The sequence below is a fragment of the Syngnathoides biaculeatus genome, chromosome 7, assembly GCF_019802595.1.
Source record: "Syngnathoides biaculeatus isolate LvHL_M chromosome 7, ASM1980259v1, whole genome shotgun sequence".
Lineage (NCBI taxonomy): Eukaryota > Metazoa > Chordata > Actinopteri > Syngnathiformes > Syngnathidae > Syngnathoides > Syngnathoides biaculeatus.
In genome coordinates, this window is record NC_084646.1 from 3,670,285 (window position 1) to 3,690,283 (window position 19,999).

General features: G+C 44.0%; 1 protein-coding gene and 1 non-coding gene across 2 annotated transcripts in view; one reads left to right on the forward strand and one right to left on the reverse strand.

The window, feature by feature from the left end:
* Positions 1–19,999, reverse strand: part of LOC133503113 (cytosolic carboxypeptidase 6-like) — a 39,677-nt gene that overhangs the window by 2,914 nt on the left and 16,764 nt on the right. The window contains exons 3-4 of the mRNA XM_061824332.1: positions 16,237–16,389; positions 13,285–13,447 (exon numbers count right to left, since the gene is read on the reverse strand). Coding sequence (XP_061680316.1) covers positions 13,285–13,447; positions 16,237–16,389 — 316 coding nt within the window. The remainder of the gene's footprint in view (positions 1–13,284; positions 13,448–16,236; positions 16,390–19,999) is intronic.
* trnas-gcu (transfer RNA serine (anticodon GCU)) lies at positions 17,688–17,769 on the forward strand. Its single transcript has one exon. It is a non-coding gene; the product is annotated as a tRNA-Ser (tRNA).

Here is a 19,999-nt window from a genome sequence, read left to right on the forward strand (position 1 = left end):
CATCCATCCATCCAACCATCCATCCATCCATCCATCCATCCATCCATCCATCCAATTAGCTGCTTATCCTCACAAGGGTTGTGGGAGTGCTGGAGCCTATCCCACCTTTCAACAAGCAAGAGGTGGGGTACACCCTGAATGCCAGTCAATGGCATCCATCCATCCATCCAATTAGCTGCTTATCCTCACAAGGGTTGTGGGAGTGCTGGAGCCTATCCCACCTTTCAACAAGCAAGAGGTGGGGTACACCCTGAACGCCAGTCAATGGCACCATCCATCCATCCATCCATCCATCCATCCATCCATCCATCCATCCATCCAATTAGCTGCTTATCCTCACAAGGGTTGTGGGAGTGCTGGAGCCTATCCCACCTTTCAACAAGCAAGAGGTGGGGTACACCCTGAACGCCAGTCAATGGCGCCATCCATCCATCCATCCATCCATCCATCCATCCATCCAATTAGCTGCTTATCCTCACAAGGGTTGTGGGAGTGCTGGAGCCTATCCCACCTTTCAACAATCAAGAGGTGGGTTACACCCTGAATGCCAGTCAATGGCTCCATCCATCCATCCATCCATCCATCCATCCATCCATCCATCCATCCATCCATCCATCCATCCATCATCCATCCATCCATCCATCCATCCATCCATCCATCCATCCATCCATCCATCCATCCATCCATCCATCCATCCATTTTATCAAGACAAACAGCCGCACTCCCAGTCACACCTCGGGACAATTTAGAGCAGCGGTGTCAAACTCATTTTTGTCGCGGGCCACATTATACTTCCCTCAAAGGGCAGTTGTGGCTGAGAAACGATAAAAATCTTTAACTGCCTCATCATTTTTACACATGAAATTCATGAGCTAGTTTTGGAATCTGAATTCAAGGGTAAGGGGGTTTTCCAACTATTGTTGTTTGGTAGCACAAAAATGCTTGTAATATCTCAACATTCTCATTTATGATATGCCAATTGGGACTTTCGGTACAAATTGTCATATCATAAATGATAACATTGAAACAAACAAAAAAAAAATCACAGATCTGGCCCGCGTGCGATTTAGAGTCTCCAATTAATGTTGCACGTTTTTGGGATGTGGGAGAAAACCGGAGTGCCCAGAGAAAACCCACGGAGACAGGAATTGAACCCGGGACCTCAGAACTGTGAGGCCAACGCTTTCCACCTGCCCCACAGTGCCGCCCAGGTCAACCATTTCTGTTTAAAAAAAATTACAATGTAAAAAAAACAAAACAAAACAATGTCAAGCAAATATGTAAGTGAAAAGAGGTCGTGTAAATAATGTGAAATAAAACAGTTAAAAAAGCAAATTTAATGTTCACCTGATTAGGTCTTAAAACTGGAAAAGCTTCAGTCCAAAAATAAAAATTAAGACGACCCTCATCCAAACATTTTTATGTTATTCCTGAATTGGTGCACTAATTTAATTTAATTTGCTCCATGATCACACTCGTTACAAAAATATGCAGAAATAAATAATTACATACAATGTAGGAAAAAAAAAAAGAAACCTTTTGTGGCTCAGGATTTAACCATTGTGACCACCAGGGTGCAGTATAATGCATGCGTAGACAAAAATTGTCTCAAATATTGCAGTAAACTGCAGTAATAGTAGTTACTTTTCACAGATGATAAGGAATCAATGCCCGAGAGTACTGTCACATTGCCTGTTTGCATGGGTTACTGCACCATTTGTGTTTAAATATCCATTGTTTAAAAAAAGCACATGTCGACCTGTTTATGGCATTTTGTGTGAGCGCAAAGTACCTAAGGCAAATTTGTGCGGATCTTTTAAACGTGTAATTCAGTTTGACAAACTCGGAGTGAAATTAAATAAATTGCTTGGAGTGTTTTTGTGGGAAAATTGCTTACTAGGCGGCACAGCCAGGAAAGAGTCGGCCTCACAGTTTTGAGGTCCCGGGTTCGATCCCGGACCCGCTTGTATGGAGTTTGCATGTTCTCCCCGTGCCTGCGTGGGTTTTCTCCGGGCACTGCGGTTTCCTCCCACATTCCCGAAAAACATGCAACATTAATTGGACACTCTAAATTGCCCCAAGGTGTGATTGTGAGTGCGTCTGTTTGTCTCCATGTGCACTTTGATTGGCCGGCAACCAGTTCAGGGTGTACCCCGCCTCCATGCCCGTTGACAGCTGTGATAGGCTTCAGCACTTCCCGCGACCCTCGTGAGGCTAAGCGGCTAAGAAAATGGATGGCTGAATTGCTTACTATCCGCCAAACTACTGCTTGTTCTGAACTGGGTTGAGTTGACTGCCAGCTTCTAAGTGCTTGCATCTCAAATTTGTGCAAAGCAAAAAAATTAGCTAAGCGACGCCTCGCAACTCGTAAAACTCACAAGTCGGGTCACACGTAAAAAAAAAAAAGTGGGCCCACCTCGGCACAGTGTAAACTATCTTATATAGAAAAGAACAGTCCCACTTTTAATGACATATCCTCGATGTTCGTTGTGACCTCGGAAAAGTTTTCGGCGCTCCCTCCTCCATTAACACCTTTCCACACATATTTTTCCCATCAGCAGAACCGGGCGCCAGTCCCAACTTTTTTTTTTTTTTTTTTTTTTTTTTTTCCGCCAGGCAAGCTCGGCAACAAAAATATCTCACGGACCCCACTGCGAGCAGATGGCCACTCAGCTTGGACTGTCACGACTCACCGTCCGTTACAGGAGGTTTCGTGATGGACGGTCAGCTTCTGAAGGAGAACTTCCTCCTCTATGTGGGTGGGTGTGAGGTGGAGGGGGTGGAAGGGGGGATGAATATTTGGAGGATGCCCTGACTGCTGCTTGGCTATCAGCCGTGGTGGTGGTGGGGGGGGGACACACCGCATGGTCTGGATCAGGAAGTCATGACGTGTGCGTGAACCTGAACACAGTCGCTGGACCACGAATTGGGTGGGTGAGGAAAAACTGATGAGGAAGCTCACACATATGCAAATGAAGGGCGGAGAGATTTACGGGCGCAAGGGGGCACTCGGGCGGAAACGGTAAGAGTGAGACCGGTGGAATATATGTGCCAAGGAAGTGACTTCTACCGGTCCGGCCCTGTTAGCGCTGCGCTAGCATGTTACTGCCGTGCCTCAGTCATTTTTATTGGTATGGTTTTTTTTTTTAACCGGTCTTGTTACCGCAGTGGCACTAGCGTTAGCGTGCGCGGTAACACTAGCGTTAAATTCTCTGTATACTGTCTTTCTTTGTAAATACACTAATAGAAAAGTAAGTCAAAAGTAAGTTTCTTTCGGCTTGTCCCTTACAGGGTCACCACAGCGTATCATCTCAGATGAACGCACATATATGTTTGGCACAATTTTTATGCCGGATGCCCTTCCTGACGCATCCCTTTTCAGGGAGTGGAGGCCCCAGATACGAACCCAGAACCCCTGGTTTACCAAACCAGTGCTCTAACCACTGAGCTACAGGGCCTCCTGTAAATAAATAAATAAATAAATGTATATATTTTGCTTTTGCGTTAGTTCCCGTAATAACGTGCAGGTGTACCTAATGTTGTGACCGACGAGAAGGCCGCCCGCCCCCGAGGTGTACTCTCCGGCGTCGTGTTCAATCGATAGCGGGGGTCATTGTCATGGCTCAAGGGCGCATGCCAGCTTGTGTGCTGATGAGCCAGACAAGAGCGGCGGGGACGTCACGACTTGTTTACCGCAGCTATTTACTGTCAGCACGGCATTTAGCGGCTTTCGCCATCACGTCCCCGGCGCCCGCTCCTGGCAGACGGACAGACAAGGTGACGGATGGACCTCGCGGCCCCCCCCCGTGGTAGGACGGACGAGGGGACAAGGAGAACGCTGTCCCGGCCGGACGGGATTTAACACGGGGACGTGGGAGGCATCGACGAAGGCCACTGAGAGTTGCTGTCGACGCGGTGACACACAAGACAACTAATTATTGATGACTAATTAAGAGGCCGGCCAGTCAGCAACAACGATTCCAGGAAAAAGGCAAGCTTTGTCCTCAAATGGAAAATTACCAGACTGAAAGGTACAAACTCGAGCCCCAAACTTTGAGGTTCGAGCAAGAGTTCAACTGAAAGCAGTGAACCACGCTATTCAACGGCGAGCTGCGGAAATAGCCCCTCGCCCCCTTAAAAGAATTACATCCACTATAATTCCCAATGGTTGCCACAAGATGGCTTTTAAGGACTATTTTTATTAAAATGAAACTCTTCAAATCATTTCAACAGATCCTTGGCACCGAGAAGTCACCGGATGGCGCCAACAGAACTATTATTATTATTATTATTGCTTTGGTCTGAGCGCAAAAACAGCAAATAGGTGAACATTTCAGTCCATAATTTAGAAGAGATTAGCGAATGCCCAGTCACTACTCAGTGTATACAGTTCGCTACTACCGCCTACCTTTGAGCTGATTTTTTTCCGTTATCCACAGAACATATTGGATATTCCATGTTTTTTTTTTTTTTTTTTGGGGGGGGACAGCCCTAGTCTCGACTGAAAGACTAGTTTTGTATGACATTTTCAAAAAAAAATCACATCATCTGTATGTGATTTGTCAAGGGTAATGATGTAAAATGAGTTTAAATTGATAAAACTATTTTGTGGCCTTGTAGTATTTTTCACTTTCAACTATTGTAATAACTGTAAACCTTTCTAGGTGGCCATCAATTACCGTAATTCCCAGCCTATAGCGTGCACCTGGTTATAGGCCTCACCCAGTACATTTGTAAAGGAAATACCATTTGGTATATACATAAGCCGTAGCCGTGTAAAAGCCACAAGTTCCCACATTGAAACTGACATTGAAACATGAAATATTTACTAAGAAAGACGCTTGTACCGCCGCGCTAATGCTAGCGTCGCCACGCTAACAGGGCCGGTAAAAATAACATACTGGTAAAAATCACTGAGCCACGGCAGTAACACGCTTGCGCAGCGCTAACAGGGCCGTGCCGGTAAAAGTCCCTTCCTCGGCACATATATCCCACCGGTCTCACTCTTACCTTTTCCACCCGAGTGCCTCCTTGTGGCCGTTAGAAAAAAAATGCACAAATTAGCAGCATAAACCGCAGGGTTGAAAGCGTATGAAAAAAGTTGTGGTTTATAGGGCGGAAATTACGGTACTCCTTTTTTTTCCATATCAAATAGTGTGCCCATATTTTAAAGGGGACATATGGAAAATTGACTTTTAATTGTTTGGGTCTTTTGAGGGTTTGCCCAAGTAAATCTTTTATCTGAGCCTCATACTGTATTTAATCACTTTCCGGCGGAGAGCGGCGACAACGCTGCAGTCACGCACGGATTGCAGTCATCGCGCAAGGGAACGAGAGCAGCTGCTTCGATCGGCAGCAACTGAAGTCCGCTGCGTTGACACCCGCAACGACGCAAACGACCCTGGACTAAATACAACATGTCCGCATCTGCTAAATTGCAAAAAGCTGGTCTAACCTGACTCAACCCAAAGTTATGCTATGCATGATTTTACTAGTCATGAAAATAGAGCCCTTAGTATCAACTGCTTTCTCTAAAACTTAAAATTATTTTATCATTGCCTAAAACTGTTTAAAATGGAGATGCATAAACATACAGTTATAAAAACACATTGCACGTTGCTCACATTGTTACGAGTGTAGTGGAGTGCCGTGCAGTAATTCTGCCTTGGGCGAAAGGTGGGTTAAAGGTGGTTGTTCACCCTTGGGAGGAAAAAAAAAATGGTGCTGAGTGATGTGGGCTTTGTGGGCCCTTTCAGGAGGAGAGAAAATTCTGGTGGTGCGAGGAGTGAGTTGGATGCCATTACCCCCCCAGCAAGCAGCAACGGACACTTTAAAAACATTGTTACATACTAAATGCAACTCACTTAATCAATAAATCAATCAATCAAATTTGACTATCACTTTTGTCAAAAGTCCCCAAAGACAAAAACAATGAATGAAAACAGAAGGAAACATTCAAAAATCCCCCCCTACAAACACACAGAAAAATACAGCCCCCACTGACTAATAGTGCAGAGACACGGCAAGGATCTGATGATCCTGGGCGAGGAAAGACAACCTGCGAGAGACCTCCAGACCGAGAAGCGCCACAGCCCACAACCACAAAGGTTCCCAACCACATAGACCACCACAACCAAGGTAGACCGGGATGGACTCCTCGCATTGTGTCGCGTCCCCCCAGCCCAGTTAAGCGCACGCTCGTCGGCATCATGACGATGGTGGCTGATTTAAAAAAGACAATAAATACTTCGAGGTATTTTTTTGCCAGAATCATTTCAATAACATGCTATTAAGACACCGGGGAACTGTTTTAAAGTGTGGAAAACAAGCATAGTCCATCTCCTTTGAAGTCACTTGATGACAGGAACTTCAAAGGAGGTACAGTAATTATAAACTAAAATGAATAAGCCCCATAGTGCCGCTAGGGGGCGCTCAAGTAATAGCAGCTCAAGGGTTGAAGCTCAGGTGACGATAATGATGATGGAAAGTGTGTTTGTTCATGAACGAGACAATGATAAATGACGATCTATTTATACCTAACAAAAAGAAAGAACACCTTAAATTCTGCGACAGGATTACTGGAAGGGAAACTCTGATTTTAACAGACATTAAATATAATGAAATAACATTTGAAAAAAAACATAATTAATTAATTTTACTTCTTGGCTGGCTACCAGTTCAGGGTGTGCCCCACTTCCTGCCCGTTGACAGCTGGGATTGGCTCCAGCGCGCCCCGCGACCCTTGTGAGGATAAGCAGGAAAGAAAATGAATGGATGGAACAATACATGCACATACTAGAAATGCAGCACTTTACTAGCTTGTATTTATAATCAGTTTTTGTGCCTTCTGCCATCCTACTTTTTCTTTCTTTCTTTCTTTCTCTTTCAACTTTTATTCATAACCTTTGAAAAGGGATATCCATACATTCTATGCATTATTTTGTCAAAATAGTCTTACATTCTTCAAACTCCATGGATGATGAAAAAATAAAAACAAACAAAGAGCACATTTGAGATTTGAGTGATGTATAACAGCGGCGAGCGCAACTCACTTCACAATAGGCATTAAGTTTGGCAGATGGTGAGCAATTGTTCAGAAAAGAAGTTTCAAGCTGCTTATTGCTACTTCCAGTTGAAGTTTACTGTCAAACTAAATATCAAACAAAGAGAGTTACACTTTGTGTATTTACAATCATAAGGCCCTGCTTTAGGTAAGTCTGTTAAAATTAATACAAAGAAACGGAAAACCAAACAAACAGCATTGCTATCCCATTAAGCAATCCACATTTGAACACAAAGAGTGGCGCAACACATGTTGATAGATAATAGAACAATTTTCACAGGTGTCTACAATTTCTCCACTGTGACAAAAGACTTATATCAATGCAGCTTAAAGAGGTGTTTTGACTGGCTCCATGTACATCCCTGTCTGTGAGGATAAGCATCTCAGAAAATGGTTGGTTGTATTCTACTGCACCCATGTGATTAAGTAACACACATAAGGAGCAGCCCAAGGTCCATTGAATTAAAGCAAAGATGTGGCAAAATCTGTTGACAGTGGTCCTTTAAACTATTTGTCATCACTGTATTTATTTCATAAAGCACGACATTATCAAGTGCTATTTTGTCATGTTATTATCTAAGCCGCTTATACTCACAAGGGTTGCGGGAAAGCTGGACCCTATCCTAGCTAGCTTCTGGCGAAAGGTGGACTACACCCTGAACTGGTCGGGCAGTCAGTCACAGGGAAGATATCGACACTGTCACTGAGCGGGAATCGATCCCACGCTGCCCGCACCAAAGGCAGGCATGTGAACCACTACACCGCCAGTGACATATTCAAGTGCTATTTTCCTTGTTAAAAACATTACAAAATGTTTTGGGTTTTTTTCTCCCTTGGGTGGCTGCAACAGATTAATGGCATTTGCATTGATTTCAATGGGGAACAATGATTTCAATTATACCTGTACTGCGTCTCAAAGCACCACATGGACATAATTTTTGTACTTTGTACTATTTCAGACTGTGTTTTTTTTTTTTTTTTAGAATGAAAACTACTGGAGTAATTTTTTGAGATGTGTGTGAGTATAAATGACCACCCCCCTACCCCCCAGCAGATATTTCAAGCTACTTCCTGCGCCATTGGCATTTTCTCCGTCACTGAGCGCACGTCAGTCGACACTTCCGGCCCACTGACTCCTTTCCGCTCTTTCACGCCGACGTCTCTCGACCCCGCCTGGATTTTGAACTAGTGGGCGGGTCCCCGCAAACGTTCCCTCAAGTCTCTCGTTTCCACGTCATCACGTCCGAGCGTGACGACGGAGCGGACGTCGCCGTGATATTTTGTGGCGTCGCTCGCAGCCGACAGTCCTCGCGCAATCAGCTGCGTGCGTCGGCTTCGGCACATGTGAGGCCTCGCGCTCGCTGGTGCGTGTCTGGGTGAGATGACGTGTGTGATGTGTGGAAGCCAAGCATATTTGCCTCCAAGCTATATCATTTGCATACCTGTCACAGCCCCTCCGCTGGGTGTCAGGTGCACTGATGCATGGTCCGTTCCTGTGGCAGCTCTGCTATTTCATGGCTTCCCACTGTTGTGTGGCGCACGTCTGAGTGTCAGCTGACAATGAGTGTGTGTGTGTGTGTGTGTGTTTGCGTGCATCCAGAGGCAAACACACATTCCCTGGTGAGGACAACGATTAAAATCTTCCATGGAGGAGTTACAGCCTGAATGTGCTTTAAAGTTTGGCAAAGTCTTCAAAGTAAAAAATCAAAATCTCCACAGGATGCAGAAACATGTTTGCATGAAAAACCACAACAAGGTCTCACACCCATTCACCCTGAATGATTCACAATATAAATGTTCTACATTCTGGTCGATTTTCCCATGTAACTGTACTGGATTAAAGGTAAAAAAAAAATTTGTATTCGGAATACGCAGTTACGGAAGCATATTGCTGCGACAACAAAAAAAAAAAGAGGTCACGATCACGTTATAATGTGATGTTTCAAGTTACAATGTGGATGTTTCATGTTATAACATATGTTCCACGTTATAATGTGGTTAATTACACGTTACAATGTGAATCATTTCATGTTATAATGTGAAACGTTTCATATAATACCATGAAAAGTTTCACGTTATAACGTAATTCATTTCATGTTATAGTGTGAAACTTTCATGTTATAACATGCCAGGCTCTATGTTATAACGTGATTCGCTTCACGTCATAGCATAGAAAATAATAAATAAATAAATTGCACCCCTCTTCACTCTTCTTCTGTACTATGGAAGCGTATTGCTGCCACACGCAAAAAAAAAAGGGTCACTGTCACGTTATAACGTGATGTTTCACGTTATAATGCAGATATTTCATGTTATAACATGATATGTTTCACGTTATAACGTGGTTAATTACATGTTATAATTGAACCATTAAAAAAGTTTCAGTTATAACGTGAATCACTTCATGTTATAGTGTGAAACTTTCACGTTATACATGACATTACTTATAGTTGTATTTGAAAACTGTAGATTATGACATACATATCGTATTAAATAATACGTATAGATTATGTATGTTATAACGGAGATTTGATTCACATAACGTAGAAAAACTATAAATAAATCAATTTCACCCCTTTTCACACCACCCCCCAAAAGGTGTTTACTTCTGGTTCTACTACGTTACCACATGTCTTGCTCCATGCGTAAGAGGCAATCTTCAGGTACATCACAACTCCGTAAAAAGGTCACCAAATCCATATTTTGTGCAACACTCAATGAGAGTCCACTTCTAGCTGTGCTAGCTAGGAGTGCTAGCTTCTAGCTTCTAGCTCTACCTTGCCACCTTGGAAGGATGTGAGTGACCACAGGGTCGCAACAAGATGACGGCAACTTTTCAGGTTATAACGTAGAACTCAGGTAAGGAAGCGTGATAGCGACAATTTTTTTTTTTTTTTTTTTGGGGTGTGGCAGCAATACACTTCCGTACGTAGTAATCGACGACAATGTGATGAAAATCCAGTCAAAGTTGATGAACCAATGTAAAACTCTCAACTTTCAACATCCACGCGGAGCGGTAAAGTTAACTCAACTAGCCGACTAACCGGTTCTACGCCGACTCTGGACTGGTTGACAGCTAATGGCATTGTTACACTACTGCTACGTTTCAACAAGTTCTAAAATCCTCATCCAACATCACCACTCGTAACCTTCAATGATGACCTCTTTAATGCTAATTACATGTGAATTCAACCATTCCTCTTTTATCTTGTCAAGTTGTAGACAGAGGTGGGACACATGGGTTCACTTTGCTAATGGTTCCACATATGTAAATAAATGTTGGGGGACACACAGAAATGAAGCACGCGCAGACACACAGACGCACACACAGGACACACACAGGTAGCGGATGATTAGAGGACAAAGAGAAGGCAGACAGGATAGAGGTTGTCCCTGCTGTTTTGGAGAAGAGGATTCTCAGCTTGACTAGATGATATAATGAGCTGTTATGTTCCGGGTGATGAGACGAGAGGAAAGGACAGACTGGAAGAGAGGGGGGGACATGAGTGGAACACGCGCACGCTTGCATCACTTTGCGACAAAACAACAACAACAAAAAACTGTGAGAACTGTTTAGAGGACAGTTCTGGAGAAAGACATTGAAGTGGGTGGATAAGTGGCTGTTATTTATTTGTCATGTGTTAGTTTTGTCTGCAGATGATTGCGCGTCAGGGTGGGAAAGGTGTGTGTCTGCGTGTGTGTGTCGAGGGGTGAAGGAGGGAGGGCTGGAGGTGCTAAAGGTCTCTGTTGATGATTTGTACGCTCCATCGAGCAGAGCGCTGGGGCGGAAAAAGCGACATGGTCGGTTCCTTCAACCTGCCTGACCCCAATCTCCAGTCTGCACCGGGTTGCCCAGTGCACGGGACCCTGGCTCATTGTGACCCCTTCCACATTGTGACCCTCCTCTTTTCATAAATGAACACACACACACACACTTGACTGGAAAACAAAAAAAAAAAAAAAAATAAAAGGTCAAGGAAGTCCACCCACCAGGGGTGGACTCTTCTCTGCCAATTTGACCTTGAAGAAAAATATGGAACAGAACCAAAATCACTGGCCTCAAGACTTCAAGCCTGAGATATACAAGCGACTGTTGTAAGTATACGCTAAAAGCCAAACCGCTCCCAAGAACAGCGACAAATTGTACACTCGTGCAAGTCGTATTTAGAGCCGATCCACGTTCTCGAATGGCACACTGTGCGAGACCCCCTTTCCACCTAAAACCCACCCACCAACGCTCTCTCCTCTCATTTCTTCTTCAAAAATGTGACTCCACAGATGCTAATTCTCCATACAAACACTAATGACTTACAATTCATGATCCATCCATCTATCAATTTTCTTTGCCACCTAGCCTCACGAGGGTCGTGGGGAGTGCTGGAGCCTATCCCAGCTGTCAACGGTATGATACTATTTAAAAATTAATTAAAAAAAAAAATTCCCCCCCTCCCTGCAAAGGAAGGCTGCCCCGTGCAGCCGCACATATTGCACATGCCAGAAACCGCCACTGCTTATCCTGGTCAGGGTGACAGCACAGCTCGAGTCCATAAAGCCGACTTTGAGCAATTATCCCATCATCCCGCATTAGCTGCACTCATCAACGACTATGCTCATTATAAAGAAATGATATGGTAAAAAAGTGCTGCATTGTGAACAAAAATTGGGTCAAATCCTGCATCGGTACCTTCAACTGTACTGAAAACCAATAAATTGTTGCTGAATCCTGCACCGAACTAACAGCGATTAAAATATGCTTAATTAGAGGAAACATTGCTCAAGTTTTGATTGACACTGTCAAAAAAAAAGGAATCATTTAGCATCCATCCATTTTCTTTGTTGCTTATCCTCAGAAGGGTCGCGGGGCGTGCTGGAGCCTATCGAGGCTGTCAACGGGCAGGAGGCGGGGTAAACCCTGAACTGGTTGCCGGCTAATCGCAGGGCAACAATTACACTTAGGGGCAATTTGTAGTGTCCAATTAATGTTGCATGTTTTTGGGATGTGGGAGGAAACCAGAGTTCCCAGAGAAAACCCACACAGGGATCAAACCCGGGACCTCAGAACTGCCCTATTCATTTAGCAATACGCTTATTATTGTGGTTGTAAATTGCAATGGTGTAAAACAGGATTATAATGTGAGCCGTGCATTATCTGTGTACAATATCTTGATGAATAATACAATAAAAATTGATTGTAATACCTATTAATAGAAAATGTAAATAAAATATTTCATATATGTTATCGTTTCATAATGTGCACATTTTAACATTTCTTTTAACCTCAAATAGCAATGGCCTTTCCGTCTGCTTTAAAAAATTTAGCCTGGCCCAGCCAGCCACTCTCCTAAACCAGTTACATCGAAATAGATATGTATTTTAAGTGAAGTTTCAGAAAGGATTTGGATTATTTTAGTCATAACTGGGCAGCAAATTAGACGGAGTATTCCATATGATACGGTGTCGTTGTCCACCGCTGCAAACCGCGTTGTTAAAAACATGTTCACGTTAACTTTTGCTGAGGGAAGAGTGGACGCATCCACTCAACCTCCTCTGCGGTGGCGCAAGAGTGTCCAGCCTTGGCACTAGAGGGCACTAGGACTACATCCAAAGCCAAGCTCCCCACATCTACCTGCAGCAGACGAGCAAGAACACTTCAACGCATCACATGTAAGACTTCTTATCACTCCTCTCTGAAGCGCTCGCCAAGATCCCAGCGCCGTCGGCCAGCTCTCGGGAGCACTCCAGTCTGGAGAAGGTCAGCTGAAGGGAAAAACTTCCTCCCTCCTATCAGCGCCCATTGAAACACCGGCGACCTTGAGCGACGGCGATGCGCGTTAGTGCGTCTGAACGATTGCGCTTGACAGGAGTCTTGTTTGGCTCATTGTTCTTTTGTTTAGCGCAATCAAAGCGTCACCTGAGCCCCGACTACACGGGCCTCCTTGTAATCTACAGCCCCTTTGTGAATGAAATCAATAGACGCGGCTATCGCATCCCTGTTGTAACTCTTCACGTCTGTCACAACAAGCGGCGACAAAAGAGCAACACGGCTTTTTGTAGTGAGCGCGCGTGACCCGACGCAGACTCGCGCACAGAGCCTCGTGTACCGTTGTCATTCCGGTGACGCGCCGACAATTAATTACGAGACATAAAAGGAACCTTATGGTCCCTGTCCGCACTAACACGGAAAAAAAACTAACAAAAAAAAACATACAAGCAAAGGATACACGACTCCTCGGTGTAGGCCACGGGAGCCGTGCTGCCAGAGGTCATGTAGCTGTAAAAAGACACCTCCAGAGTGTAGCAGTAGGACGTGTCGTCAAGGAGACCGCCGAGGAAACGTCTGCCAGTGCCGGCCTTCACGACGTCACGATTAAAGGACGTGCTGGACTGAAAAAGAAAGAAAAATACACGCAAGACATTGTTTGAAAAATTGTTTCTCTTAATTCTAGAGTGCAATTTAACCCATTTTGACATTTGACAGCAATAAAAATAGCTCAAATGTTGTTATTTCACCTTAATTTTGGATTACTTCCACCCAAAATTAAAATTTTTTAAAATGTAATTATTTTAGGCGGCATGGTGGATCAGCCGGTAAAGCGTTGGCCTCACAGTTCTGAGGACCGGCCCCGGCTGTGCGGAGTTTGCATATTCTCCCCTTACCTGCATGGATTTTCTCCGGGCACTCCGGTTTTCCTCCCACATCACAGAAAATGCAACTTTAATTGAACACTCTAAATTGCCCCTAGGTGTCACTGTGGGTGCGACTGTTGTCTGTTTCCATGTGCCCTGCGATTGGCTGGCGACCAGTTCAGACTTTACCCCGCCTCCTGCCCGTTGACAGCTGGGATAGGTTCCAGCACTCCCCGCGACCCTTGTGAGGATAAGCGGCTAAGAAAATGGACGGATGGATTACATGTTCATCTGATTTTAGATGTAAAGGACCTCTGAAGGAAATAAAAGCTCCGATGTGACCTGTGACAAAAATGCATTTTACACCCCTGTACATATTGTAGAAGTACTACACTCGTACTGATTTACCAAACCGACTACATGCACACCCCCACGACCCTTGTGAGGATAAACGGCATAGGAAATGGATGGATGCAACTATTTTGTGCACATGCTACAAAATGTTCTATTCCAGTGGTGGTAATGAGCAATTGCAACTTTACGATAAATGAAGGAGACAAGCAGTGGAATCAGGTTTTCTACCAAAAAGCAAACACACAAACAAATAAACAGACCCCCGGAAAAAAAACAAAAAACAACCTCCTGCTTCTAAGCCTACAACTGGATCTGCAACAATAGTAATAGTAGGTAGCATAATCCTGCAAACCATATACACGATGTTATCAAAAAAGCGCATGCATGTGTCTGCAAAATTTGTCAGAAAGACATGATAATTCTGTAATTGGAGTAGCAGTGTTCGAAAAATATCTCTTACAAAGTGGAAGTGACGATTTAAAAAAAAAAAATTGGTATGTGGGTATCAGCTATGCTGTACTACGCAATGTACAAAAAGCTCCTATAAAACTGTCACTCTGGTGCGCTGCTTTGCTGAAATGCAAACTTGGCTGCCACCGGTGGGACTTCGCCGCGGCTGCAACAGCAGTGCATTGTGGGTAGTGCTGAATAGGCAGCGGGGCCAAAGCACAAGAAGGGAGATCACCCCAGGGCCAGATGTCCCGATAGCGATATTGGGCCTATACACACTTACTTCCCACTTCATTAAGAGAGAATTTCATGAATGCACAACTTTTTTTGAAAATTAGTCTGAGCACTCAACTGAGTGGACAAAATATAACAAATATCAAAATGTGTGAAAAGAGGGAGCTTTTAATTCTATTCATATGGAGTGTATCATCCAGGTTTTTTTTTTTTTTTTTAATTGTGGCACTCACCAACCACAAATTTAGGTACACCTTCATGATCCAATCCAAAGCTAAATATTTATAAAAATCGTAGCATGGTAAAATAAATAATATTACCAAGGGTTGTTGTTTCTTTTGGCTTGTCCCTTTCGGGGTCGCCACACATACATTTGGCACAATTTTTACACCGGATGCCTTTCCTGAAGCAACCCTTCACAGGGAGTGGAGGCCCCAGTGGGATATGAATCCACAACCTCTGGTTTATAACCAGTGCTCTAACCACTGAGCTACGGTGACTCCAATATTGCCAAGGGTACTATCATGAAATTATTTAAACCAATTAACCAATTAAAAAAGGATAATCTAACTGTCAAATGAAATCAAACCTCCATCCATTTTCTTTGATGCTTATCCCCACAGGGGTCACAGGGAGTGCTGGAGCCTATCCCGGCTGTCAACGAGCAGGAGGCGGGGTACACCCTGAACTGGTTGCGAGCCAATCGCAAGGCACATTGAGACAAACAGTCGCACTCACAATCCCACCTAGGGGCAATTTTAGAGTGTCCAATTAATCTTTCAGGTTTTTGGGATGTGGGAGGAAACGAGAGTACCGAGAGAAAACCCACCCAGGCACTTGGAGAACACGCAAACTCCACACAGGCGGGGCCATGATTGAACCCGGGTCCACAGAACTGTGAGCCCAACACTTTACCAACTGATCCACTGTGCCACCCGTATCCAGGTATTTATTTCTTTATTTTTATTGTGGCACTCACCAACCACAAAATTAGGTACACCTTCACAATCACAACAATATACAATAATTATAAAACTCGTATTATGGTAAAATAATAATAATAGTAATAATAATAATAATGCCAAGGTCGCATCATGAAAATATTTAAACAAATTAACCAATTAATTAATTAAAAAAGGATAATCCAACTACAACTAAAATCAAAGATCATATGAAAAAAAATGATTGAAAAAAATACTGTATGAAAATTGATTTTCAATATTTTGCCACACTGTTATGCAGTAGTTGAGACAACTCTTTTTTTTTTCATTAGTATTAAATCCGATTGGACTGTGCAGGTGTACTTAATATTGTGGTATTATGAGGACATGTTCCTACCTATGCATACCTGTATATTTCCTAAAAGTGCAGTAACTAAATTATTTTGCAACCTGGTTTTCGGTTTCCACTACAGACGTTTTTAGCAACATCACCTGTGCATGAAATTGTGACAAAGAATGAATGAAAATGGTTTGAGTGTGTGAGAGTGTGTCTGTGCGTGGACTCACAAAGGAGAAGTCGTGCGCATTGTGGCACAGCAGCCTGGGGAAGACGGCCTGTCTCTGGACGCGTTCCTCGTCCTCGAACACGTTGCCGTACATGAAGCCGTTCAGCATGGTGGAGTGAGCGTGGACGTCGATGTAGAACTCCAAGCTAACGCTCTGATGTCAGAACGCAGGCGGGAGAGACACGCGCACACAAACAGAGGTGGAGAAAAAAAAAAGCAAGTGAACAGCGGTGAAGAACGCGTCGCTTTTTTGACACCGTGGCTCAAAGGGCTGCACATCGAGGCTCTGGGCAACATGACCGAAGATGAACGCAGCAAAAGTATCGACAAAAGGAAGTACAACTAACAATCCTGCAACTGCTTGACAGTTTCAAGTCAATAAAGTTGGTACGATTGATAATGTAGTAGACGTGATTTTTGTTGTGTGTGTAATCCAGAAGGATCCCCCTCCCGACCACCTCATCTTATGTGGAGTCAACGGGACTAGGGTTTGGGTTTCAAGACAGGGTTGGGGTTTCAAGACAAGTCGTTATGACATATAGATGAGGATAGGATTCAAACTCACATATTCATAGCACAATTAATTAGCAGCCTTAACCTCTCCGCCATCTTATCCTACGTAAATTGACAAGGTTAGGGTTTTAAACACTACTACACGTTGAGAGTAGGGTTTACCCTTTGATACCCTACGTTGAAATGCTGACACCACTTTGAAACATCCATCCATTTTCTGCTTATCCTCACAAGGGGCGCAGGGATTCCTGGAGCCTTTCCCAGCTGTCAACGGGCAGGAGGCGGGGTACATCCTGAACTGGTTGCCAGTCAATCGCAGGGCATATCAAGGCAAATAGCCCCGCTCACGATAACACCTAGGGGCAATTTAGAGCAGTGATTCACAAACAGTGTGCTGGGGTACATTAGTTTGCCGTGAGCGCTCTTCAGGTGTGCCGTGGGAAGTTCTCCAATTTTGTGTAGTTGCTAAAAAAAAACATTTTTTCCGAGAAATAATGCATCTTTACTCATCTATTTATGCCAGTGAGGCCCAATGACAGACAGAACAAAAAAAACAATCTTATTCTATTAGATGGCAGGAAGTACATACATTAATCAATCGATCAATTTTTGGTGACATTTACTTTTGTTGGTGTGCCGTGGGATTTTTTAATTGTAAAATATGTGCCTTGGCTCTATAAATGTTGTAAATCACTGATGTAGAGTATCCAAATAATGTTGCATGTTTTAGGGATGTGGGAGGAAACCAGAGTACCTGGAGAAAACCCACGCAGGCACGGGGAGAACCTGAAAACTCCACACAGGGAGGGATGGGATTGAACCCGGGTCATCAGAACTGGAGTCACCCGACCACCCACTCTGTGAAACACTACGATAAAACCCAAATTCTACTTTTACAACGTTTGAGAACACTAACCCTACTGTGAAACACTTTCACTGGATGAGGTGGCCGAGTGGTTTAGGCGATGGACTGCTAATCCATTGTGCTCAGCATGCATGGGTTCAAATCCCATCCTCATTGTTATTTACAGTGAATTTTAACATTAAGATAATCTTGAAATCCTCAAAGTATTCTGAAACCCAAACCCCACTATGAACAACTAACATTCTTTTGAAACCTTAGCCGTACATTGAACCCCTCACGGTGTATCCCCCATGTGAGATGAGGTGGTCAGGAGGTGAACGCAGATGTCCCAGTTTGCGATTGCAGCCCCACATCCTGTATTTTATTCATATAACTTGATCGGATGCCTTCTAATTTGACTTTTAGGAACACTGACGGTATCTTACGCAACTGCAAATAGTATTGGGCATTTCTGGAAAGCCGCCTTTATACAACTGGTGCTAGAAAACAGTCCTCTCGGTTGCCTGGCCGACGAGGAATTGTCGCAACGTGAATTTAAGTGACACACATTAGCCGTTTCCGCGTGTGTCCTTTCATCCTTGGCTCCTTTTCATAATGCAGTACAGTAGGACGCGTAGTTATTGTTCCCTGTCCAAGTTTTCAGATAGAAGCACCTCAAGCGCATGAGCGAAGTCTCTATTTCAGGCGTGGGGTTTATTTATTCAAGTGGGCGACGCACCTGGTGACTAATGGCGGCACGGTGTCTATTAAAGCGCATGCCACAATTTAAGGAAATTGGGTAGTTGTGCTTGAAGCAAAGGAGCCATTAGGAATTATCTTTTGAGCGTCACAAATATGTGTGTGTAAATCCATCATCACATTGAAGTCCTCGCTGAGTTGTGTGCAAAACATCCATTTGGAGCAAAGCGATGGGCAAACTGGCACGCGGCGAAATCCCAGCTATTAGAGAAATTAAACGTTGGCAAAGCCGTTGCAAGCGCTGCATCATTAGTGGAATGGAGAAAAATCCAAATCATTATTTTCAACTAATGAAGATGCAATTTGATATAGTTATTAGTGTTAAACAGTGTCACGTTTACCCATCCTCAAAACTGTTTGGCCTGCTGCTGTAGCCTATTCAATCTGACTTCCAGCAAACGGCAGACCAGGCCCTGGACTGTCCAGTCAATCGATCGATACAAATCAATACATTTTGAAAAAGACAGACATTTACGCCCCTCTTCCCCCCGTCACTGATTGGGAGCTGAAGTACTACTGCCTCATCAACTGCAAGTGATTTGCACCAATCCAGACAATTATTATCATGAGGCCCGAAACATTATCAGAAGATGCGATGAGCTACATTTACAAGCTAAATTCCAAAATGTGTTTGAAACATTTCAGAATTACCGTAATTTCCAGCCTACAAGCCGCAACTTTTTTCACACGCTTTGAACCCTGCGGTTTATGTGTTGATGCAGCTCATTTGTGCGTTTGTTCTGACGGCCGCAAGGGTGCACAAAATGTAGGAGTGAGACCGGTGGGATACGTGCCGTGGAGGTGACTTTCACCAGTCCGGCCCTATTAGAGCTGTGCTCGTGTGCTACTGCCGTGTCTCAGTGATTTTTACCGGTATGTTTTATTTTAACCCGCCCTGTTAGCGTAGCGTTAGCGCGTCGCTAGCGTGAGCTTTGGCATGGCGCTAGCGTGAGCATTAGCGCGGTGGCGCTAGCGTTAGCATTAGCGCTGTGGCGCTAGCGTTAAACTTGTACCATCTTTCTTTGTAAATATCTCACGTTTCAATGTGGATTTCAAAGTGGGCACCTGCGGCTTTTACACAGCTACAGTGTATGTATGTACCAAATGGTATTTCCTTTACAAATGTACTGGGTGAGGCTTATAACCAGGTGCGCTCTGTAGGCCGGGAATTACGGTAATTAGCACTGGTCGATAATTAAAACTCTATGACCAGTGGGACCATTTAAGAGTAGACCCTGAACTGGTCGTCATATAGAAACAAAAACAAGCATTCAACTCACATTCACACCTACGGACAATTTAGAGTCTTCAATTACCTGACCATGCTATTTTTGGGATGTGGGAGGAAACCGGGGTACCTGGAGAAAACCCACAAAGGCACGGCAAGAACATGCAAACTCAACACAGGCGAGGCTGGATTTGAACACAAGTCCTCTGAACTGTGAGGCAGATATTTTAGCCCGTCATTCACAGTGTCACCGACTCAAATACAAGAGACTTAAAAATCAGTCTTAGGTGAACATTTCTTGCAGTGATTTTTACATACTGTAATTTCCGGCCAATAAGCTGCAACTTGTTTCACACGCTTTCAACACTGCAGTTTAGGCGGTGATGCGGCTAATTTGTGCATTTTTTTTCCAATGGCCCC